Here is a 23,761-nt window from a genome sequence, read left to right as displayed (position 1 = left end):
TCGTACTCGGACTCGGCCTTCAACCGGCGGTGGCAATGAGGATCACTCGTCATGCTGCGCTGCTTTGGATGCATTGCCAGTAAGGACGTGCATGATGCATACTCGGGAAGGGTGCATCGATTTTTGTATGTATGCATCTGTGCACAAATGGTAATCAATGATGGAGAATATGCGTATGGCTGTGACTATGTTTGTATGGGTGTATGTATAGGTGTATGTATGGGTGTATGTATGGGTGTATGTATGGGTGTATGTATGGGTGTATGTATGGGTGTATGTATGGGTGTATGTATGGGTGTATGCATGCATGTATGATGTGTGGAACAGGGGGATAAATGTATGTATGCATGTATGTATGTGGCACCCATAGCTACGCCTAAAGGCAATGCATGCAATTTCGAGAACGCGCCAGCAAGTAATAGAACCCTTTTAGATCAGGCAAATCATGAAACACAGCAGCAGCAGCAGCAGCAGCAGCCCCCACAGCAGCCCCCGCGATGGGATACGAGTGCACTCACACAACACAAGTACACAAAACCACACACAGAAAAATCAATGCACAACTCCGTCCCAACAACGAATTGTGCTCATGCGGACACACGGCTAACGAGCAAGCAGATCTAGAGAAACTATTACGTCACCATGTGGTGTACGGCGCACGCATAACACATGCTTGCCTGCGGGCTCAGGTCGGCCGTCCACAGCACAGCATGTCCCGTATGGCGACGCGTACATACATCAACAAAAGGCCGACGAGGCGCCTAAACGACATTCCCCTCCAAGCGAACGACCGGGGGACCACCTCTCCCCCCCCCCATACACACCCAACACACACACGCACAAGGGGCTCGGCCAAGCTTTGCGTGTACAAGCGTTGATGCCGTTCCGCGCTGCTGATGTACGGCGGGCTCTGTAGGTGCAGGTGCTCGCACGATAGCGCAGCGGCAGCAGCTGCGGCAGCAGTGCTACTAGCATCTAGCCACCGTTCACACCCTCACATCCCCCCACGCCCCTCCCTCCCCCCCACCGCCTCAGCCGCTGTCGCGGGGTTCGCCATTCCGCGGGGTTGAGGCTGAGAGCCCGTTCAGCTCAAACTGCAGCCGCTCCACATCGAGCTTGAAGCTCCCCGCATCCGCCACACCCTCATACACAGCAGGCGCGCCACCGTCAGGCCAAACCTGCATACGTACATACATACATACGTACATACATGTATGCATATGTGGTACACAACTACACACTCCTGCTGCTGCTGCCGCCAGGCAAGGGCCCCATTCGACTGAGCATCGAGGCGCTTACCGGACCAAACAAAGCACATACGTACATACGTACAAACATGCGCCCCGGGGGGGCATCGACTTCCGGACTGTGAAGGACCTCAACAGCAGGCAAACGGACGGCAGTAGTTGCCGTACACGCGGAACGCCATTCACTGCTACCGGCCCTCACAACCACCCCGGTAAATAGTGGCGGTTGGGTTGGTTGGGAGTGGGGGTCGCGAACTCCTTACAAGCTAGCTCCCCTTACGACATCAACACATGCCAGGTAAGTCAGTCAGTCAGCCAGCCAGCCAGCCAGCCAGCCAGCCAGCCCCGACCCAACCCCAAAGCCCATGTTCATTCAAAGGCCGGGTGTACACCCCAAGTCCAGGCCCAAGCCGCAGCTGCAACCGCCACCGCTCACCTTCTGTATGGCCCTTTCCAGCACGTCGCGGGCCTTAGAACCCCTGAAGTGCTTGTTGAAGGGTGTCAGGTCCGTCAGGACGACCTGCCGGGGCGGTTGTGGCCGGTGCGGCGGCAGGTCGTACCGTAGACAGTTTTAAGGAGGAGGGCACGAGGGAGGGGTATGCAGACAGCAGAGCACAACTACTACTATTACTGCCGGTTCGTCAGTCAATGCAGGGTGTTATTGTGGGGAGGTTGAGAAGGACGGAAAGAACGCAGGGTCCTCGTCCTCCTCCTGCTGCTGCTCCTGGTGCTGCTGGTGACTATTGAGAGGATTGGGAAGGCTGTTGGGTCAGGGGTCGGGGTCAGGGGCCACGAGGCGCGCACGCGAGCGCCCAGCTACCCACACCACACCACACCACACCTAGGTTCATGGTGGATGCCTCTGTAAGCAAAATGCAACAGGGGCACCAAGGGACACGCCACAACAAACCAAACCACACCATGGCAGCTAAATCTCATTATATAACAAGCGCTGTGTCGCTGAAACCCCGTCCCAGCTCCCACCCCCGCTGGCAGCCAGGGAGACCAAACAGCCACCCCAACCCCCCAACAATAGCAACAACAACGCAATGCCGCCCTCCCTCCCCCAGCCCCCTCTCACACCCACCTACCCAGGCCCAACCACTCACATTCGCGATGCCGCTGGACACTCCGTTGCCCCGGTCAAACAGCCCCAGGTCCCTGGCTCGGCGCAGGTACGCCACCGCGGCCTCCAGCTGGCCCATCCGGCAGGCGATGTGGAGGGGCAGCCAGCCGTCCTTGGTGGCCACCACCAGCATTTCCGCATTGCAGCGGGCCAACAGCCACTGCTGCACCCTAAGTAAACCGTACCTGCAGTGCAGTGGTACAGGACGAGCACACCAAACCATGTGGCGGCAGAAGAGGAGGCGGACGAGGAAGAGGAGGAAGAGGAGGAACGAGTACACAGGTGTTGCAATGGACAGGCACAACTCAGACATGCATCATGCCCTGGGTGTTTCAAAAGGGTGCTCCAGTGCTCTAGAGTATGGTGTGGTGCGGATTGGGGCTGATGTGGGGGAGGGGGGGACAGTCGCGGGGATGATGGGGGAGTCAGGAGTGAGCAGGAGATCTGTGTACTGCCAAGAAAACACACACGCACGGGTGCCGACGCGTCGCGATCCTCACTTGGCGCACGTGTGGCTCGGCGTGTCAAAGGAGACTTTATCTTGCTGAATCAGCAGCTTGCGGTAGGCGAATTCGGCAAACTTCGGGTCCTCTTCGGTCAAGCGCTGTAGCACCACCTCAAACGTGTGGATGACCCGCTCCTCAAGCGCACCACCACCATCACCACCACCATCGCCGCAGTTGCCGCTGGTACTGCCAGTGCTGCTGCTGCCAGTCTCGCCGGCAGCATCATTTCCCCTGCCGGCTCCCGAATCGACTGCCGCATGCAGCATCAGGCTGAACAGTCCGTAGCCTTTATCGTAATCGTAATCCCGCAGCCGCAGCAAGTCCTTCACAGTGCCCAGGCTCTTCAGCACACACACACACACACACACACACACGCACACACACACGGGGGCAGAGCCGTGGGGGGGGTGGGGAGGAGGGGAAACCACAGCGAGAGGGGGGAAACAGCAAGAGGGGAGGAGGGGGAGTGCGTGTGCTTCCTCATGGGGGGAGAGGGAAGCGAGAAACAGAAGCGATGTGGACCATCACAGCGGAGTGTGCAGCTGCGCACAGCGAGGGGGCACCGCAGATTTTGGAAGTGCAACAGGGCAAGAGAGGTCAAAGTGGGGAGATGTTGGCCATCTCGCAGGGGACATGTCGCGACAAGCACGGCACATGCCGAGCATACATACATACATACTAGGCAGGTGGCTGGCAGAAGTTAAGGACTAACTTCTGCTCCCGGAGGTTCCGGGTTCAAATCCGCCTGCCGACCCCTCGGTGTGTGCGGGGTGTTGAATTGGGAGGTGGCCCCCCATCTTGTGGACGGTGTAGGACGTGATTATATCAACTTGCGAGCTGACCAGGAACTAAGTTGTGCCGCCGTTGATCCGCTAAATTTGGTTGGATGCTGGTGGTGAGTTGCTGAACCCAACGAATACATTCTGAAGTTGGATGGGGTGAATGGACTAGGGTGCCCCTCTCGCAGGGTAGAGCAGGGAACTGCCTCGGCAAAGGGGGCCGCTGGTGAAGCTTAACCACCCTGTAACGACATACATATCTACATACATATACATAAATGCATACATAGATACATACCCGGATGATGTCTCGAAGTTCGTTCTCCATCATGTCGCACGGCTCCACCCTCACGTACTCCCGCATGAACGCCACCAGCTCCTGCACCTTGGCTGCCAAGGGATGGGCCGTTGCCGCCGGAACCGACACTGAAGGTGCAGCCCGGGTGGGCATCGCCCTGGCCCCGGCTGCGACCAGGCCGCCATCACCGCTGCCACTGCCGGTCATGTCAGGGATCGCCGCTGCAGCCCCTGTAGCTGCCACCACCTCTCCTGCCGCAGGCCTCTTTGCGCGATGCATCTTCATCCGGTCATCATCGTCGCCTTGCGTGGCTGCTTCTGCTGCTCCTGCTACTGCAGCGAAGGCTGTGGGTGCGGCTGAGGTTGTTGCTGCTGCTACAGGTTGCAGCTCAGGCGCGCGCCAAGGCAATCCAGCCGCGGGCTCGGCGGCCATCAACGCTAATGGTGACGGCTGCTGCTGGTGCCACTGCTGTTGCTGCTGGTGGAGGTGGGGGTGAGAGCTAATCGCGGTCACGGCACCTCCTCCACCGCCACCAGCTGCCGCAGCCGCACTACGAGTCACCACCCAGGTATCCGCCTCGCTCGCCTCGCAGGGAAGACCTCCTACCTCCGGCACTCCAGCGCTGGCAAGCCCGCCGCCACCGCCGCCGGCAGCAGCAATGCCATCCTTCTCCTCCGTGGCCCCCATGAACTGGCCGCCACTGTAACCACTAACGGCAGGGTGCCATACCGCCTGAAGCGAGGTGCCGGAGGATGCTGCTGTTGGTGCTTCTGCCGAGATGCCGGGAGGTGCGGCAGTAGCAGCCATGGCACCAGCAGAAGCAGCATATCGAGCAGTCAAGGCTGCGTTCAATTCAGGTTCGCAGAAGGCCATGGGGCCTACTGCTGGCGGCTGTGGCAGCATAACATTAGTACTGCCACCATACTGGTGCTGGCTTTCGTAGCACGTGCTAGACAGTGTGTAGGAGTTGTCACTGTCCGAGAAGAACAGTCCTTGCCCTGCCGCCGCGCCCACAACGTAGCCGTACGGCTGCTGCTGCTGCTGCCCAACCGGACCATCCGGCACCGGGCCCGATGGCACCTCTTGCTGCTGCCGGGTCGTGGGCCGCCAACCAGCTGCGGGCCCCACTGTCCCGTGAGCAGGAAGAGCTGATGACCCATCATCCGGTGCTGATGGTGCTGCTGCTAATGCCGATGCTCCACAAAGGTTCACCCCCGACAAGCGGGGTGTCAGGGGTACCATTGCTGGTGCTGCTGGTGGTGCCTGCACCGGGTACAAATGATGGTGCTGGTGCTGCTGCTGGTACTGTTGTGGCGGCGGTGATTGCCGCTGCTGATATTGGTGGTGGTGGTGCTGCTGCTGCTCTGCCTGCTGCGTATCGGGATAACAATGGTAATCACGATACTGAGTTGGCGCCTCCTGGAAAGGCGCCGACGGCGGCAGGGGTGGTGGAGCTAATGCCTCCGCCGCCGCTGGCGCCGCCGCCACCACTGCCGCCAACGAGGGGGGTTCCCCCACAGCAGACGACAGAGGCCAGACGTGTGGAGGCAGCGCGGCTAGCCCCCCCTGCTGCTGCTGCTGCTGCTGCTGCTGTTGACGACCGCCCACGGCTGGTCGCATGGGGTGCGAGCCGCTCCCTCCTGCAGCGGCTACCTCATGATAGCTGCTCCCCGACAGGTTAGGACTGGGGTCCTTGGTGGGGCTGGGAGTAGCCGCTGTCTCAGCAGTGGCAGACGAGGGCCTCGGGGCCGCTTCCTTCTTGAGCTTCCTGCTGGAGGGCGCGTTGACCGTGTACCTGCAGCGCGAGGTGTGGATGGGTGTTCGCGTTCCGTGCGCCGTGTACCCCCCTTGTCAACACACACGTGACATGACGACCGTAATCCTGAAGATAGCGTCAAGACGCGTGCCAGCATATGTATGGTTACCACCTACAGCTCCTGCTGTTCCTGTCGTACTTCTTGCCGTATATGTGCCCCAAAAGACAAGCGAAATCCCCAAATAATCCATAAATGCAGCTAGGAGACAATATCCCATACATCGGAAGAATTGTATGTATTCATGTATGTATATATGTATGTATGTATGTATGTGGAGGTGCGGGTGCCATGCAAAAACGCTAGACACGCCCGCAGAACACCTGCTGCTGCTGCTGCTGCTCGACTCCCCACCCCCCTTTCATCAACAACAAACACTCCTAGTAAGCTAAGCACGGGGTACTTATACTTACAGGGCTGGCCACCACGCCGCCCACCGCAGCTTAACATACGACCCCTTGCTGCTGCGCAGCTCGAAGACACCGCTTCCCCAGTCCTGAGGGTCGAACTTTGCCTTGGTCTGCTTGTTCTTTCTCGTCCAGCTCTCCAAGTCCTCCTTCACGGCCCAACCCAAGAATTCCGCGATCACGACCTTGTCCACGGTCTGCTGCCTGTTTTTGAGGGAATAACAGTATTTGTCAATGACGTACAGGTCACGTGGACCAGCGCCATTCAATCCTCCACTTCCAGCTGTGTCGGGATCCGAGCCCCCATCCGCGTCTCGCCCGCCTCCTAGCTCTGGGTGCAGCAGCTGCCGCTGCTGCTCAATCGCCGCCGCTGCTGCGGCTGCTCCCGGTAACTGTATTCGCGATGCACGCCTCTGCTTAGCGCCACCTGTACTTTCCATGGACCTTGTTCCAAATATCCACAGCTCCGCCGGTCCAATGAAGTGCAGCTTCTTGCAGCGCGGCGGACCGCCGGCTGGAGGCCCCAGCGGACCACCCGCCGGGTGCGGGTGCGGGTGCGGGCGGCCGCCATCCACACCACTCATGGGCCACAGGTAATCCAGAAGCACCTCCGGAAGGGAGGTCTGGGCTCCCGTCCAAAACTCATCGCCCCCTGCATGATGCAGCAGCAGCCGTCGCTGCAGTTGCTGTTGCTGGCCGGAGACCCCTCCTTCGCCTCTTGTCTCCTTCCAAAACTCCTCGGCTGCCTCCACCGTGTGGATGCGTTCCTTCACTTCCCGCCACCAGTCCAGGAGGACCGCATCCCTGCGAGCGGATCGCCACTCCTGCTCGACCCCTTCTGCCACCACTGTCACCACCGCTGGTCTCTCCCCATAGCTGCCAGCACTGAAGGCAACTGCAGCAGCGGGGTACGGCAGATACTGCGGCCTGTACTGCAAATCCCAGGGTACGGTTACGGTCGCCTGGGGTATGCATGGCAGGTACTGCTGCTGGCGCAGTTGCTGTAGCGGCTGCTGCTGCCGATCCTCTAGAAGTTGTTCCGGCTGCCATGTCGCCAACGTCTGCTGTTGTTGCTGCTGCTGCTGCTGCTGCTGCTGCTGCTCAACAGACTGGTACTCCTGTTGCATTTGCTGTAATTGCTGTGGTTGCTTCGGCGGTTGGCAGTACCCTTGCGGTTGCTGCGGCGGTTGGCAGTAGCCTGGCGGTTGCTGCGGTTGCCGCTGGTATCCGTCAGGGTCCATCGGCAGCTCCAGGTGCTGCTGCTGCATTGGATTGGGAAGAATACCAGGTGAAGATGACAATAATAACCCCTGGGGATGCTGCTGCTCCCAGTACTGCGGATCAAGCTCCGAACCATCGGGTTGGTTCACCGGAGCTGCAGCCTCATGCTGAGAGATCAAGGGCAAAGCAATAAGAGCCTCCAAATCTTCCTCAGAGGTAACACCACCGTTGTCGGCATCTTCCCCCCGATAGTGCTGCAGCAGAATCCGCAGGGAATCGCCATCACCGTCGGCGTCGCCCTCTGCGATGCCACGAAGATTCGATGCGGCAGGCCACACATGTGAGGCCGGTATGTCCTGTTGACTGCCGTTGCCAAGCTGCAGCTGCTCCTGTTGATGCAGCACCGGTGCCATCATTGCATGTGCGTACACGCGGTGGGGAACGGACGCAGGGGGAGCAAGCAATCTGTAGAGGGGCTGGGTCGCGGATGCGGGGAGCTACGGCTTACGCGTCCCTGTGCCTATGTGGAAGGGTTCGTCATTACTGCACTGTAAAGCGCTACCTAACCTACATCCCTACGGCCTAAATATAAAGCGAAAAGCGATCATGCAAGTTTGCAGTAGACTTGCGGCAGCTGAAGGTGTAGGAGCAGAAGCTGGAATACTTCGCGAGTTATGATGTGACTCACTCCGTCGACCTTGACGCCCTCGGTCGGGACACCCAAGGAGAACTCCTCTATATCGCCGAGGTCTAGGTCATCGAGAATGTCAAACGACAGCGGACTAAGCGCATGTTCAGTTGTCACTGCAAAATTGATTACGAGCTAGATAAGCTGCCGGAGCCGTTGCCTAACCGAGGCAGCAAAGGCATAAATAATATTTACACTTACTCTTTGACTCCAAGGATTTAACCTTGTTAAGGTTTTTAGAGCATAGGCATCAACATAATGGAAATGCATATATTGTGACTGTCCAAGCTTCGCACTCGAGACACATCAAACTACACCCGCCATATGTGCGCCGGATTATGCGTAACAATGTATACTAATGATATTTTCGCTAGCACAACTCAAGTCTTCGGAAGCCAAGAGCGTGACCGCATCACTACCAACCGTACCAAGGTTGCAGCCAACTGTCGCTGACAGGACTGCAATCAGTTGAGGCTGTATTACCACGACTGATCAATACGCGCTTCCACATACCTGGTAAGCATATAGGACCTATAACCAGGAAGAAAGGATCGCGTCAGCGTTTCACCCCCTTGGTTTTCGCAGTGAGCCAGCAAGACAATTGATCTTGTAGCCATTTGTAGAAATTCATCAAGGGTCACTGTAAGCCGCCCAAGCGCTATAGGCATGGAATCCTTTTGCGGACTAGACGCTCAACTTACATCGTTTGCTTGTACACCCTGGTACCTTGTAACAAATGTAAAAGACATAAGAAAAGAAAATGTGTTGCTCCTTCCTCTCAGTTGTAAGGTTGCGGTACACCAAGCACCGCCCGTGACGTCGACCCGTGAGCACGAAGATCAGAACTGGCAGGAATCGCTGCTTGCCAACACGCCCTCAATTTCGTCCCCTCACCCGCGCCTCTGATATGCCAAGTAGCCACAACGCGCCGCCTGTCTGCACCAAGCACTATATGCGTCTGGACGCACCTTTCCCAGTCAAAGTACCGGAATTGGAATAAGCTGGAGTAGCAGGGTCTACCTATGCTTTCATGTGGTTTTTCCTGTTTTTGGACCACTTGCCACGAGTCCAGCCAAAATCAACGAGGCAACTGAGGCATGGAGTACCATGGCGGCTGCTTGTCTTGGGGTTTATTCCTTTGCATGAAAATGAAAATGAGGTTGCCTGAGGCTTGCCTGGCTGCATTCAGGAAATCGCTAGGATCATTACCGTAACTATTCCCCACACCTTCGACCAAACCCTGTAGGATGTGCCACATACGCAACAACATCTGGACCGTATGGACAAGTCTGTTAGGTCCCCCCCCTTACAACGAACGGCCATGTCCTTCACTTGCAGCACCCTTCCAGCCCTGCTGGTACTGCTGGTACTGCTGCTGTTGTTCCGGTCGTTGCCACATCCAAGCCCCGCTGCTGCAGCCGCGCGAAGCGGCGCCTCATCCGCACCTCCATCGCCGCCGCCACGAGCTGCCCCGAGACGCCGAAGAGCGCCGCCGCCGCCAGAACCCGCGACGGACTGCTATACGGACATCACAGTTGGGAAATGTTGCGAGACATCGTACGGCGACCGCTGCCGCCGCCGCCGTCATCGGTGCAGAAGCACAGCACGACCAGGTGCAGTACACCCACACAGATCATCTGCAGCACCACCGCCAGCTGGGACCAGGGCCGTAGCTGTGCGAACACGCTGCATGTTGCCAGCAGCGAAAACAAAAACCGAAAGCCCATCTCGTCCTGGCTCACGTCCAAGTACGGCGAGTGTACATGATCATGGCCATCTGGCCGGTGGAAGCTGTATGTCAAGACACTCAGCACAGATGCAACAAAGCCCGTCATCAGTACAGAAAGTAGTTCGACTTCAAATCATAGTTAACATGTACAACCGCAGCGGTGGCGGTGATAGCGGTGGCGGTAATGGTGCCGCTCAGCTGCATCTCACCGCCCGTCAGCACTGATGCCTTTGACACTGACACGGTCATCTTCCGGCGCCGCCATCGCCGTACAAGCACCGCCACGGCGTGACCAGCCAGTGGCGACGCCAGCCATGTCACGCCAGTCAGCACCTCCGCTAGGTCCATCCATCACCGCTACCGCCACCACTGCCATAAGAATGCTGTATGCGATGGCGGCAAGCTGCTGGCCGCTCACCGCTGCTCCAGTACGCCGAGCAGTCTACACGGCCTCCCGCTCCGCCACAGGACGGTGATGAAGGCCCTCGCCGTCGCCGCCGCCATCGCCATCCTTGCAAATCACGATCCACAACCGCTGCCAGCAGAACTTGTGGCCATTCTTCCCATGCGGAGGCAGCACCATTTGCAGCACTGGGGAATCAGCAAGAGGGGAGGAGGGGGAGTGCGTGTGCTTCCTCATGGGGGGAGAGGGAAGCGAGAAACAGAAGCGATGTGGACCATCACAGCGGAGTGTGCAGCTGCGCACAGCGAGGGGGCACCGCAGATTTTGGAAGTGCAACAGGGCAAGAGAGGTCAAAGTGGGGAGATGTTGGCCATCTCGCAGGGGACATGTCGCGACAAGCACGGCACATGCCGAGCATACATACATACATACATACTCGGGTGATGTCTCGAAGTTCGTTCTCCAGCTAGTCGGTTGGTGGTTAGGGAATCGCGGGGCTTCGTATATCGGATGAGAAAATAGAGATTTTTTCCTGTACATGTTCCCGGACCGACCGGCCGTGGACCGACCACTGTCTGGACGAATGTGGCGGATAGGGTGGTGGCTTTCCCCAAATCTCCGGCAACCAGGGATGACCCCGCAAAACCGGAAAGCCAAAACCTTAAAACGCTAGAACCTCTAGGGGTGTTGAAACTCCCTCGTCTGTTTTAACTCGGTCTTGTCGCCTCAATCCGTTTTTGATCTTTTCCATCTAGCCCTGCCGCTTCCCCGTTGCTTTCCTGCTGCTCCCCCTCCCCCTCCCGCCTTTTCCTTCTTTTCAAAAACTTTTAAAAGAAGCCTTCAAAACCTTTTAAAACTCCCATCCCTGGCACGGACCTCCACACGGGCACACCTTCACAGAGCAAGATGACGCCGACTGGCCGGGACTAAGGTTTGCCCTGCGCAAAGGCTGAGGCTGTGGGTGCGGCTGAGGTTGTTGCTGCTGCTACAGGTTGCAGCTCAGGCGCGCGCCAAGGTAATCCAGCCGCGGGCTCGGCGGCCATCAATGCTAATGGTGACGGCTGCTGCTGCTGGTGCCACTGCTGCTGCTGCTGGTGGAGGTGGGGGTGAGAGCTAATCGCGGTCACGGCACCTCCTCCGCCGCCACCAGCTGCCGCAGCCGCACTACGAGTCACCACCCAGGTATCCGCCTTGCTCGCCTCGCAGGGAAGACCTCCTACCTCCGGCACTCCAGCGCTGGCAAGCCCGCCGCCACCGCCGCCAGCAGCAGCAATGCCATCCTCCTCCGTAGTGCACGTGCCTGCCATGAACTGGCCGCCACTGTAACCACTAACGGCAGGGTGCCATACCGCCTGAAGCGAGGTGCCGGAGGATGCTGCTGTTGGTGCTTCTGCCGAGATGCCGGGAGGTGCGGCAGTAGCAGCCATGGCACCAGCAGAAGCAGCATATCGAGCAGTCAAGGCTGCATTCGATTCAGGTTCGCAGAAGGCCATGGGGCCTACTGCTGGCGGCTGTGACAGCATAACATTAGTACTGCCACCATACTGGTGCTGGCTTTCGTAGCATGTACTAGCCAGTGTGTGGGAGTTGTCACTGTCCGAGAAGAACAGTCCTTGCCCTGCCGCCGCGCCCACAACGTAGCCGTACGGCTGCTGCTGCTGCTGCCGGGTCGTGGGCCGCCAACCAGCTGCGGGCCCCACTATCCCGTGAGCAGGAAGAGCTGATGACCCATCATCCGGTGCTGTTGGTGCTGCTGCTAGCGCCAATGCTCCACAAACGTTCACCCCCGACAAGCGGGGTGTCAGGGGTGCCATTGCTGGTGCTGCTGCTGCTGCTGGTGCCTGCACCGGGTACAAATGATGGTGGTGCTGCTGGTACTGGTACTGGTACTGTTGTGGCGGTGGTGATTCCCGCTGCTGATATTGGTGGTGCTGCTGCTCTGCCTGCTGCGTATCGGGATAACAATGGTAATCACGGTACTGAATTGGCGCCTCCTGGAAAGGCGCCGACAGCGGCAGGGGCGGTGGAGCTAATGCCTCCGCCGCCGCTGGCGCCGCCGCCACCACTGCCGCCAGCGAGTGGGTTTCACCCGCAGCAGACGACAGAGGCCAGACGTGTGGAGGCAGCGCGGCTAGCCCCCCCTGCTGCTGCTGCTGTTGACGACCACCCACGGCTGGTCGCATGGGGTGCGAGCCGCTCCCTCCTGCAGCGGCTACCTCATGATAGCTGCTCCCCGACAGGTTAGGACTGGGGTCCTTAGTGGGGCTGGGAGTAGCCGCTGTCTCAGCAATCGCAGACGAGGGCCTCGGGGCCGCTTCCTTCTTGAGCTTCCTGCCGGAGGGCACGTTGACCGTGTACCTGCAGCACGAGGTGTGGATGGGTGTTCACGTTCCGTCCGCCGTGTACCCCCCTTGTCAACACACACGTGACATGACGACCGTAATCCTGAAGATAGCGTCAAGACGCGTGCCAGCATATGTATGGTTACCACCTACAGCTCCTGCTGTTCCTGTCGTACTTCTTGCCGTATATGTGCCCCAAAAGACAAGCGAAATCCCCAAATAAGCCAGGAGACAATATTCCATACATCGGAAGAATTGTATGTATTTATGTATGTATGAATGCATGTATGATGTGTGAAACAGGGGGGTGTATCTTCACCCGTGGCAGCTACCTTGCGAAACCCTGCCTTCCCCGGTATATCGGGGCACCCTCATCCAGACTCCCTAGTCAACTTCTCAGTGGATCGCTCAGGTTCCGCACCCACCACCAGCATCCAACGGAATCTGCCGGGTCGACAGCGGCCCAACTCCATTCCTGGTCGGCCCGCAGGTTATCTTTATCCCAGGTCACCACCGTCCATCAACTAGGGGCGCAATGCCTTCCACCATCGGAAGGACTTTTATCCTAATGGGTATCGATCTTGGGATCTCCCGGGGGCAATTGTCGCGCCTTACCAGTAGTGCCAAACCCTATGTATGTATGTATGTGGAGGTGCGGGTGCCATGCAAAACGCTAGACACGCCAGCAGAACACCTGCTGTTGCTGCTGCTGCTCGACTCCCCACCCCCCTTTCAGCAACAACAAACACTCCTAGTAAGCTAAGCACGGGGTACTTATACTTACAGGGCTGGCCACCACGCCGCCCACCGCAGCTTAACATACGACCCCTTGCTGCTGCGCAGCTCGAAGACACCGCTTCCCCAGTCCTGAGGGTCGAACTTGGCCTTGGTCTGCTTGTTCTTCCTCGTCCAGCTCTCCAAGTCCTCCTTCACGGCCCAACCCACGAATTCCGCGATCACGACCTTGTCCACGGTCTGCTGTCTGTTTTTGAGGGAATAGCTGTACTTGTCAATGATGTACAGGTCACATCCTCCACCTCCAGCTGTGTCGGGATCCGAGCCCCCATCCGCGTCTCGCCCGCCTCCTAGCTCTGGGTGCAGCAGCTGCCGCTGCTGCCCAGCCGCCGCCACTGCTCCCGGTAACTGTATTCGCCATGCGCGCCTCTGCTTAGCGCCACCTGTACTTTCCATGGACCTTGTTCCAAATATCCACAGCTCCGCCGGTCCAATGAAGTGCAGCTTCTTGCAGCGCGGCGGACCGCCGGCTGGAAGCCCCCCCAGACCACCCGCTGGGTGCGGGTGCGGGTGCGGGCGGCCGCCATCCACACCACTCATGGGCCACAGGTAATCCAGAAGCACCTCCGGAAGGGAGGTCTGGGCTCCCGTCCAAAACTCATCGCCCCCTGCATGATGCAGCAGCAGCCGTCGCTGCAGTTGCTGTTGCTGGCCGGAGCCCCCTCCTTCACCTCTTGTCTCCTTCCAAAACTCCTCGGCTGCCTCCACCGTGTGGATGCGTTCCTTCACTTCCCGCCACCAGTCCAGGAGGACCGCATCCCTGCGAGCGGATCGCCACTCCTGCTCGACCCCTTCGGCCACCACTGCCACCACCGCTGGTCTCTCCCCATAGCTGCCAGCACTGAAGGCAACTGCAGCAGCGGGGTACGGCAGGTACTGCGGCCTGTACTGCAAATCCCAGGGTACGGTTACGGCCGCCTGGGGTATGCATGGCAGGTACTGCTGCTGGCGCAGTTGCTGTAGCGGCTGCTGCTGCCGATCCTCTAGAAGTTGTTCCGGCGGCCATGTCGCCAACGTCTGCTGTTGCTGCTGCTGCTGCTGCTGCTGCTCAACAGACTGGTACTCCTGCTGCATTTGCTGTAATTGCTGTGGTTGCTTCGGCGGTTGGCAGTAGCCTGGCGGTTGGTGCGGCGGTTGGCAGTAGCCTGGCGGTTGCTGCGGTTGCCACTGGTATCCACTGGTGTGCGGAAAGCCAGAAGATTGCTGCTGCTGCATGGGGTTGGGAGGAATACCAGGTGAAGATGCCAGTAATAACCCTTGGCCTTCACCCTCAGGCTCAGAGATCAAGGGGGAGCTGTCTAGCACAGCAATAAGAGCATCCACCATTGTGAGAGAGTCCACACCACCGTTGTCGGCATCTTCCCCCCGATAGTGCTGCAGCGGAAACCGCAGGGAATCGCCATCACCGTCGGCGTGACGACCGGCGCCCTCTGTGATGCCACGAAGATTCGATGCGGCAGGCCACACATGTGAGGCCGGTATGTCCTGTTGACTGCCGTTGCCAAGCTGCAGCTGCTCCTGTTGATGCAGCACCGGTGCCATCATTGCATGTGAGTACACGCGGTGGGGAACGGACGCAGGGGAAGCAAGCAATCTGTAGAGGGGCTGGGTCGCGGATGCGGGGAGCTACGGATTACGCGTCCCTGTGCCTATGTGGAAGGGTTCGTCATTACTGCACTATAAAGCGCTACCTAACCTACATCCCTACGGCCTAAATATAAAGCGAAAAGCGATCATGCAAGTTTGCAGTAGACTTGCGGCAGCTGAAGGTGTAGGAGCAGAAGCTGGAATACTTCGCGGATTACGATGTAACTCACTCCGTGGACTGTGACGTCCTCAGTCGGAGCACCCAAGGAGAACTCCTCAATAACGCCGAGGTCTAGGTCATCGAGACTGTCAAACGACAGCGGGCTAAGCGCATGTTCTCTTGTCACTGCAAAATTGATTACGAGCTAGATAAGCTGCCGAAGCCGTTGCCAAAGGCATAAATAATTGGCAGCAAAGGCATACATAATATTTACACTTACTCTTTGACTCCAAGGATTTAACCTTATTAAGGTTTTTAGGGCATAGGCATCAACGTTATGGATATGTATGTATGTCCAAGCTTCTGTCCAAGCTTCGCACTCGAGACACATCAAACTACACCCGCCATATGTGCGCCGGATTATGCGTAGCAATGTATACTAATGATATTTTCACTAGCACAACTCAAGTCTTCGGAAGCCAAGACCGTGACCGCATCACTACCAACCGCACCAAGGTTGCAGCCAACTGTCGCTGACAGGACTGCAATCAGTTGAGACTGTATTACAACGACTGATCAATACGCGCTTCCACATACCTGGTAAGCCTATAGCTTAACTTGTAACCTAGAAGAAAGGATCGCGTCGGCGTTTCATCCCCCTGGTTTTCGCAGTGAGCCAGCAAGACGATTAATCTTCTAGCCATTTGTAGAAATTCGTCATAGGGTCACTGTAAGGCACCCGAGCGCGATAGGCGTGGAAACCCTTTGCGGACTAGACTTTTGCGGACGCTCAACTTCCATCGCTTGCTTGTACACCCTGGTACCTTGTAAGAAATGTAAAACCCAAAAGAAAGACAAAGGTATTGCTCCTTCCTCTTAGTTGCAGGGTTGCGGTTTTTTTTACCAAGCAATGCCCGTGACGTCGACCCGTGCGCACGAAGACCAGAACTGGCAGGAATCGCTGCTTTCCAATACGTCCTCAATTTCAACCCCTCACCCTCGCCTCTAATATGCCGTTTTCCTTCCAAGCACCAAACAAGGCGTCGCCTGCCTGCACCTAGCACGATATGCGTCTGGACCCGCCTTTCCCAGTCAAAGTACCGGAATTTACTTGAGGTTGAATAAGCTCGAGTAGCAGGGTCTACCTATGCTTTCATGTGGTTTTTCCTTTCCTGTTTTTGGACCACTTGCCACGAGCCCAGCCAAAATCAACGAGGCAACTGAGGCATGGAGCACCATGGCGGCTGCTTGTCTTGGGGTTTATTCGTTTGCATGAAAATGAAAATGAGGTTGCCTGAGGCTTGCCTGGCTGCATTCAGGAAATCGCTAGGATCATTACCGTAACTATTCCCCACACCTTCGACCAAACCCTGTAGGATGTGCCACATACGCAACAACATCTGGACCGTATGGACAAGTCTGTTAGGTCCCCCCCCTTACAACGAACGGCCATGTCCTTCACTTGCAGCACCCTTCCAGCCCTGCTGGTACTGCTGGTACTGCTGCTGTTGTTCCGGTCGTTGCCACATCCAAGCCCCGCCTCTGCAGCCGCGCGAAGCGGCACCTCATCCGCAACTCCATCGCCGCCGCCACGAGCTGCCCCGAGACGTGAAGAGCGCCGCCGCCGCCAGAACCCGCGACGGACTGCTATACGGACATCACAGTTGGGAAATGTTGCGAGACATCGTACGGCGACCGCTGCCGCAGCCGCCGTCATAGGCGCAGAAGCACGGCACGACCAGGTGCAGTACACCCACACAGATCATCTGCAGCACAACCGCCAGCTGGGACCAGGGCCGTAGCTTCGCGAGCACGCTGCATGTTGCCAGCAGCGAAAACAAAAACCGAAAGCCCAAGTCGTCCTGGCTCACGTCCAAGTACGGCCGGCGGTGAGTGTACATGATCATGGCCATCTGGCTGTAGCTCTGCCCAGGCGCCACTCAGCAGCTCACCCCACATGTGCTCCACAAGGCTTGCGGAGGTGGTGACAGCTGTAGATTCTGTCATACTGGTACAGCTGCCACCACCGTCACTGCACACTGCCACAGAGCTACTGCTGCCAGGCGTCCACAGCAGTAGCAGCTGCCTCCAATTGGGTTTAACTGCACAGACTGGTTTGGCCGGATGCAGGCAGCAGCGGCAGCAGCAGCAGCAGTAACAGCACAGCAAAACATCAAAGGTCAGCCCCCAAACCCCCAGCAAACTGAATTTTAATACTGCCTGCATCCGGCCAAACTAGTCTGTGCAGTTCACCCAATCTCGCGGATCAGCATAAGAAGAACACGATATAAAAGGTGCTGAACAATGTACGGCAAATTGAATGGTACGGCGACACAGCCGTAGGCCCGAATAGTTGAATCCCTGTATGGTGGACCGACATAAGAACCTGCTGGTTGCAGGTGCGGCTGAGGTGAAGCCAGTAATGCAGCTGCGGTCGTTCTGGAGCTGGTGTCGGTGGTTGCTGTGTTGGGCACGGATAAAGTGGCAATATCCTTGATTCGGCCCTGGTTAGCCGTTGTGGGTTTACAGGGATGGCTCCTAAGTGGCCAGGTGACAACCCTGCCGGGCTCCACACCGCCAACCGGCTCGTGGACTGGGCTGTCCTATGATGATGATGCTGATGTGCTGTTTGCCACGACGGCCAGTGCGATCTGCCGCATTGATGTGATCACCTTGACTACAACTGCTGCCTCGGCGCATGTGTCTGGCGCCAACGGAGAAGAGCGTACCACCCCAATGAGCACAGCTGCCGGTGAGCTTAAAGCGAATGTGAACCTTGTAGCTGGCGACTGGCAGGCGACCGGCAACACGGATGGTCCCGGAACTAGAGCACGCTTTACCCGCATCACTGCCATCCTGGCTGGCGTACATCGGCAGCTGTACATACTAGATTATGACAAGTTCCGCATCATGAGTGCTCGTGGCTACGTCAGCACGGCACTTACCGGGCTCCCAACAGACCAGTGCTCTATTGCTGCCTTGCCCAGTGGCGAGCTGGCTGTGGGCGCTAAGAGCTCCACCGTGACGGCCACTTGCTGCTGCCGCCGCGTCCACAGCGCCTAGGGGTCACTGTTGGGGGAAGAAGATCTGCGACAGCTGATAGTCTGTTATCCATGCCTGGTGGCTGACCTGATCCGGGAGCTGGTTGTGATGCCGTGACATACTGTGGCGTGATGGACAGCGAGGTAGGATTAGCCGGCACAGCATCCTCATACCATAAGATCTCACAGGCTCATATACAGCATGCTATGCGGACTTTTGCTTGGTGTGTGTGTGTGTGTCTGGGAAGGTGAACACCGGGGGAGGCGAACGGCTCCTAATGACCGCAGATTCCTGTGCGCGAAGTTCTGTTGTTACTTAATTAAGCCACTTAAGAAGGTAAGGGTTAGCATTAGCAAGCAAGCACTGGTGTGGGTATCAGGGATATGGTCCATGTCGCTCATGGTTGTTGCGACCCAACCATGTAACTTTACGATACCAACTGGGATTGACCAACAGCAGGCGCGGTGCGAACTCCGATGCTGTGATGCGCTAAGGGCCTCGCTCACTTTCCATTCCACATGGTCAATAACCGTGATAGGATTGCGCCATCTGGACATACTCGCCAGCTAGCTGTAATCATCACGGGAGCAGCTCCGGAAGGGGATTTGCAAACCCGTCCTGTCTAATTATATTACAAACATGCGGCATCACCCTGGGATAGGCTGCTGGGGGATATGTGTCTAATCAACTCCTTTAATGGGGTAGCACTACTACTTGCCTACCCAACTAACAAACAACATACTGCCTATCCAGCTACCTGCACCCCTACCTCATAGTTTGCACATGCATGCTATCGGAGCTTCATTGCGCTCCGTTTCTCAACGTTTCCCCACCCCTTGCACTCGCACCTCTCCCCGACGAACAACAACAGCCACAGCAACAGCCTCTCTCTGCACAACAAGAACGATGATGACGAAAGCGCCTCTCCACCTTCGCTGTGCTCTCTCTGTCGGCGCGCAATCAACACCACCCAGCCACACACCCGAACGAGTCTCTTGAACAATTCATCAACTCCCAGCTTGCCGCACCACACCACACCACGTGCAGTCACCTGCTTGCACCCCAAACAGAACCCCCTCAGGTTGTAACGCCCACGCTGCGCTGCGCTGCAGTGCGTATGCCTCGCCGTCAGCCGGGGCCCAACCAGCCCGCGCCGCGGCCCCATGCCCCTCCTCCTCCTCCTTTTCCTCCTACTGCCCCCCTGGGGGGGTCCTCACGGGGCTCAGACCGACTCCGCCTATCCGCAAGGAGATCGCAGTCGCCACACCGACCCCACTCGTGTTCCTCTTTGGACTAAGAAAAGCTCCCAAAACGACCCCTCTCCCGGCACTGATCCCGACCCCCCCTTTCAGGTTTCCCCCCTTCAGACTCCGGACACAGCATAGCGGTACTCAGAGCAGCTGACAACCTAGGAGCAGCAAAAAGGAATACATGCCACATACGGATACCACATCTGCATACAGACACTGGCACAGACAGCCAAGCATTGCATGATACAGCCAGCACGTGTTATGATACAGTGGCGTAAACAAACGGTAAGATGCGGACACAGCAATTCGGGAAAGGGTTCGCGAGAGGGACTGCCTTCCCGGCCACATGCTCGAGGAGGGGACCCGACTCGAGGAGGGTATCTAGCTAGTGTGGCTCTCACGGGCTGAGAGAGCGGGGCAGTGCATGATGCCCTCCCGTCCCCAGCTGCTGGCTAGACATGCCCCCCCCCCTTCCACCACCCCCCTCACCACAGACATACATGTTTTTCGGCGGGCAAACACCGACTGGCCCACTGCCCCCAGTTCCCCCCCGCAATCAATTGGAACCTTCCACGGAGCTTCGCCGGCTGGGTTACGGTACCAACCTAGGGAGGGGGCCCTACACGGGGGGGGGGGTGCACGAGGCGGTGACCGGCTCCGTCGAAGCCTTCCAAAGCAACAACTAAACCCCTAAGAAGAACAGCAGCAGCAGCGGCAGCGGCAGAAGGGGCGAACAGCCAGGAGGAGCGCTCGTACACACACGCACAGACAGACAGACAGACAGGCACACGGGTCGTGGTCGCCCCCCGCCACTACAGCGCGTCCGCTTAATCGTACTTCATCCTCTTGACATCACTTTCCAGATTTCCAAATCTAGCTACGTCGCCAATTTTAGTGAAAAATCCTAACACACGTCGCTGGTGACTATTCGGAGCTTGCTTCGGTAGAAGTAGTCATATACCGCCATCGGCATTTCCTTTAAAGCGGCTCAGATCATTATCGCACGTACACACACACAGAGCTGCCTGGCCCCCGTGCAGGCTCACCATCATCGCGTCCGTAACGCCGCGTGGCAGCCCCTTTGCCGCGTTAGGCTTGTTGGGCGCCCATGCCTCCAAGGGTAGGGCGCCACGAAATCCCCTCACAACCTCGCACATGCTCCCTAAATCCCCCCTCCATATCAACAGGCCCACAGAGGTGGGTCTGTTAATATGCCCATGCTGGGTGCCGTCCGTCCATTCCACTCTCTTCCTGCACTCTACAGCGGACGACGACGAGTAGCAGCTCAATCATAGTGCAAATACCGCACCAGAGGCGCACCAGAGCCCAGTTCACGCACCCGTATATACAACTACCGCCTCTGCCTTAGCGCGTGTACACACATGCAATATGCAACTCCACATCGTATGTGAGCGAAACCAAGCCGCCAGATCCCGCCCCACAGTCACAGCCCGCGCCTTCATAACAACCCTTTACCCACAACATACCCCGTCGCCTCCGCTGCATAATAACTTTGGCCCCTCTGACCGGGCGCTACCGACAGCCCTCCTAGGGGGCTAATGCTTTCCCGTCAATTCGTTTGCATCTGATTCCCAGTTACAGTTACAGTTTAGCTTTTTTTACAGCAACATTTTCAGCACCTCGTAGCTCGATACCACCACCGCACACGCCGGGGCAGTGCGCGCAGCCCGTGGGCCCCACCCGCGGAACAAACCGCGAACCCCCTCCTCGCGAAATATCCGCCCCGCCACCGCCGCCGCCGACCCGACTCCACGGTTACCGCTCCCCCCGCCACTGCCGCCGTGGCCAGTACTGCTGCTGCTACTGCTACTGCCGGATGACCTGCTGCTCCCCACCAGCTGCAGCTGCGTCTTCACGACATCGAACGGTGTCGTCACCAGTGCCGCCACTGCACCGGAGGCGCTACCCGCCACTAGGTTCACCGCCAACACCACACGACTGGACGGACCCTCGGGTCGTTGCTCCTGCTGCCCATGCTGCTGGTGCCCTCCCAGCTCCGGGATAGCCCCCTGAGGAGAACCGCCCACCGATTCCAATCTCATCGGCGCCCCGGTGGGTGATGTGTCGGGGGGCGGAGAGGGCCGGTGGTACCACCGAGCCAGGAGCTCACCACGCGCTCGCTCCATAAGGCCCCAGTAAATCGCAGAAAAGGGAACATCCCGAGCCAGCGTCGCTCCCACGCCCCTCCACAGCTGCGGCACCGAGCGCAGCAGCCTCAGGCCCCCGGCTAACCGCGATACCGACGGAGAGGCGGCGCCTGCGCCCGCCTCCGCCGGCGCCGCGGCTACTGCCGCTACCGTACCACGGCCAGCGGCGGCCGCAGCAGAAACTTCCTGCAGCGTCTCCCGCAGCGCCGCCCATGCCGTACGCGCGCCACCGGCACTGCCCTGTTGTCGTGTCCGTACCAGCTCCAGCGGCCCCACCAACAGCACCGCAACGGTTCGCGCGGCGGAACCCGCAAACAGAGGGGCATAACCACCCAGCGGTACTGTCGTACGCTGCAGCAAGTAGTCGTACATCGGCATGTAGACTCCGACCATGGGGATGCTCGCAAGCATGGCAGTGTCCGTACCCCGCCAGAGCGCTGCAAGGCCCTCCTGCAAGCGGGGCGATGGGGAAAGACGAAACATTGGCGATAAAGCAGTCAGCCAGGGTAGACCGAGCGAGGGGAGGTGGAGGGGGAGGGGGAGAGGAGGAGCAGCCTAGCCGGAGGGGCAGGCGCTGATTTCCCATCCCAGGTCCCTCACTGTGACGTCATACCACCTTTAAGAACCCCCGGAGGCTGAGGGTGGGGTGGGGGGAAAGACGAACCACGAACGAGTGAAGCTGCTGCCAGGGCAAGAGTGTACCAAACGTAGAACTGACGGAAAGGCGTCCGTGAAGACGGCGACCTCGGGATGACGTAGTGAAGCTGATGTCGGAAAAACTACCTACCTAAGCCGCCAGGACTAAAAAAAGCAGGGAAAGCAGTAATGCCAAGCCGTAAAGAAGTAGGTATAGAAAAGTAGGTGTAGAGGCGGCGGAGAAGTAGTAAAGCACTGCTGTCGTAAAGCTGGAATAAAGTTTGCTGCTGGCTTGGAGAACTAGCTGATTTGCTGGTAATGAAAAGCTGTCGGTATGCAAGTGCTCCTCCCAAACCCCCAAAAACCGCGCGACCGACCCGACCGACCCGACTATCCTAGTCCGGCTAGCCGACCGACGCCAACCGACGTGGGGTGGGGGGCGCCCACCCCCAGGTAGCCCGCATGCAGCCGTCCCTCCCTTGCAGGGACCCTTCCATATCAATGTACGACCCAAGACCCACCTTCCGTACAATGTCCCGCAGCACACCCGACGCACTGACGGGCCGGTACAGCCGTGCCGCTTCGGCACATCGCTCCGCTGCGCCAAGCCGCTCTGGACCCAGATCCGCAACCTTAAGCGCACAGGCGCAAGACGACATGGGCAGCTGGCCCGACATAAGCAGCCGACGAGGCAGCTGTGAAGCGGCAGCCAGGCCACCGCTTCCTCCAGGCGGTCCGGCAGCGGCGCCCATGCAACCTTCCGCTAATTTGGAGGGCAGCCTGGCCGACTGGCATTTCGAAAGGGATGAGGGCCTGGCCCATCGTACGGGGAACCTGAAGGGGTTACTGGCGGTGCGCAGGAGGGGCATCGGCAACCAGCTTATGTCATGATGGGCAGGCGGACCGGAGCGGTAATAAGAGGGAGAGGAAAGGCGAAGACGTCATGTAGTATATTTAAATGATCTGATAGGATGGAACGCTTGCCAGAAGCCAGATGTAGGATGGGTCAGAAGAAGATACACACGATTGTTGCGGTTCCCGCCGACCCGGTGCTTAACTTACCGCGAAAGGAGGCACGTTGGTAGAGGCTGGTCGGTGACAATCAATGCAGCCTGTACGCGAGTCTGTTGAACAGGATATGTGTGCAGGTCAGGACCCAGTTAAAGGAAGCGAACAATTGTGCACCAAACGTCTCCCGCGTACCTTCACGACGTCCAGCGGATTCACGAGTAGCGCGGCCACGATGGATGCGCCAGCTGCAGCTGCGATACGATGGCGCAGCTCCGGTTGGCGAACTTCGTCGGCTTGTGCCATTGTTACATATACAGGCCTTAGGGCATTCTACGGATACGCCATCGCGGCAGAGACATACTGCCCTGTCTTACTATTCTGGTGGCTTAACTTAAAGCGGATGAAGGTTACAGCGTCATGTAAACCAGCTGGGAGTCGTACCCCACAACACGTAATGCTAGGCCAGAGGGCTTTGAGAGTTTCTCTTTATAAATTTATTAATGAAAACTACCTGTACACTATTTGGAAAGGAAGCTACCTTCTAGTAGCAGG

The 23,761-nt window shown here is 58.1% G+C and overlaps 4 protein-coding genes across 4 annotated transcripts; 1 reads left to right on the top strand and 3 right to left on the bottom strand.

Annotated features, from left to right (window-relative positions):
* Positions 1 to 1,031: 1,031 nt before the first annotated feature.
* Positions 1,032 to 8,610, bottom strand: VOLCADRAFT_86445 (uncharacterized protein; the record flags this gene model as incomplete). Its single annotated transcript, XM_002945900.1, has 9 exons — positions 1,032 to 1,178; positions 1,684 to 1,767; positions 2,357 to 2,558; positions 2,874 to 2,977; positions 3,957 to 5,751; positions 6,184 to 7,109; positions 7,548 to 7,787; positions 8,087 to 8,180; positions 8,600 to 8,610. The coding sequence occupies 9 exons, from the start codon at positions 8,608 to 8,610 to the stop codon at positions 1,032 to 1,034; spliced, it is 3,603 nt and encodes a 1,200-aa protein (XP_002945946.1).
* Positions 8,611 to 9,615: 1,005 nt separating this feature from the next.
* Positions 9,616 to 15,806, bottom strand: VOLCADRAFT_86444 (uncharacterized protein; the record flags this gene model as incomplete). The annotated part of the gene is made up of 8 exons (XM_002945899.1): positions 9,616 to 9,863; positions 10,234 to 10,406; positions 11,095 to 11,110; positions 11,351 to 12,576; positions 13,345 to 14,273; positions 14,679 to 14,873; positions 15,173 to 15,248; positions 15,700 to 15,806. 8 exons carry the CDS (start codon positions 15,804 to 15,806, stop codon positions 9,616 to 9,618), a joined length of 2,970 nt encoding a protein of 989 aa, XP_002945945.1.
* Positions 15,807 to 17,467: 1,661 nt separating this feature from the next.
* VOLCADRAFT_86443 (uncharacterized protein) lies at positions 17,468 to 18,165 on the top strand (the record flags this gene model as incomplete). The annotated part of the gene is made up of 2 exons (XM_002946257.1): positions 17,468 to 17,512; positions 17,632 to 18,165. The coding sequence occupies 2 exons, from the start codon at positions 17,468 to 17,470 to the stop codon at positions 18,163 to 18,165; spliced, it is 579 nt and encodes a 192-aa protein (XP_002946303.1).
* Positions 18,166 to 21,013: 2,848 nt separating this feature from the next.
* mitc8 (mitochondrial substrate carrier) lies at positions 21,014 to 23,512 on the bottom strand (the record flags this gene model as incomplete). The annotated part of the gene is made up of 4 exons (XM_002945898.1): positions 21,014 to 22,012; positions 22,720 to 23,011; positions 23,261 to 23,322; positions 23,402 to 23,512. The coding sequence occupies 4 exons, from the start codon at positions 23,510 to 23,512 to the stop codon at positions 21,014 to 21,016; spliced, it is 1,464 nt and encodes a 487-aa protein (XP_002945944.1).
* Between the last annotated feature and the right edge of the window lie 249 nt (positions 23,513 to 23,761).

Source organism: Volvox carteri (assembly GCF_000143455.1).
Source record: "Volvox carteri f. nagariensis unplaced genomic scaffold VOLCAscaffold_1, whole genome shotgun sequence".
Lineage (NCBI taxonomy): Eukaryota > Viridiplantae > Chlorophyta > Chlorophyceae > Chlamydomonadales > Volvocaceae > Volvox > Volvox carteri.
The sequence above is the reverse complement of the archived record's forward strand: the minus strand, read 5'-3'. Positions and strand labels throughout refer to the sequence as shown.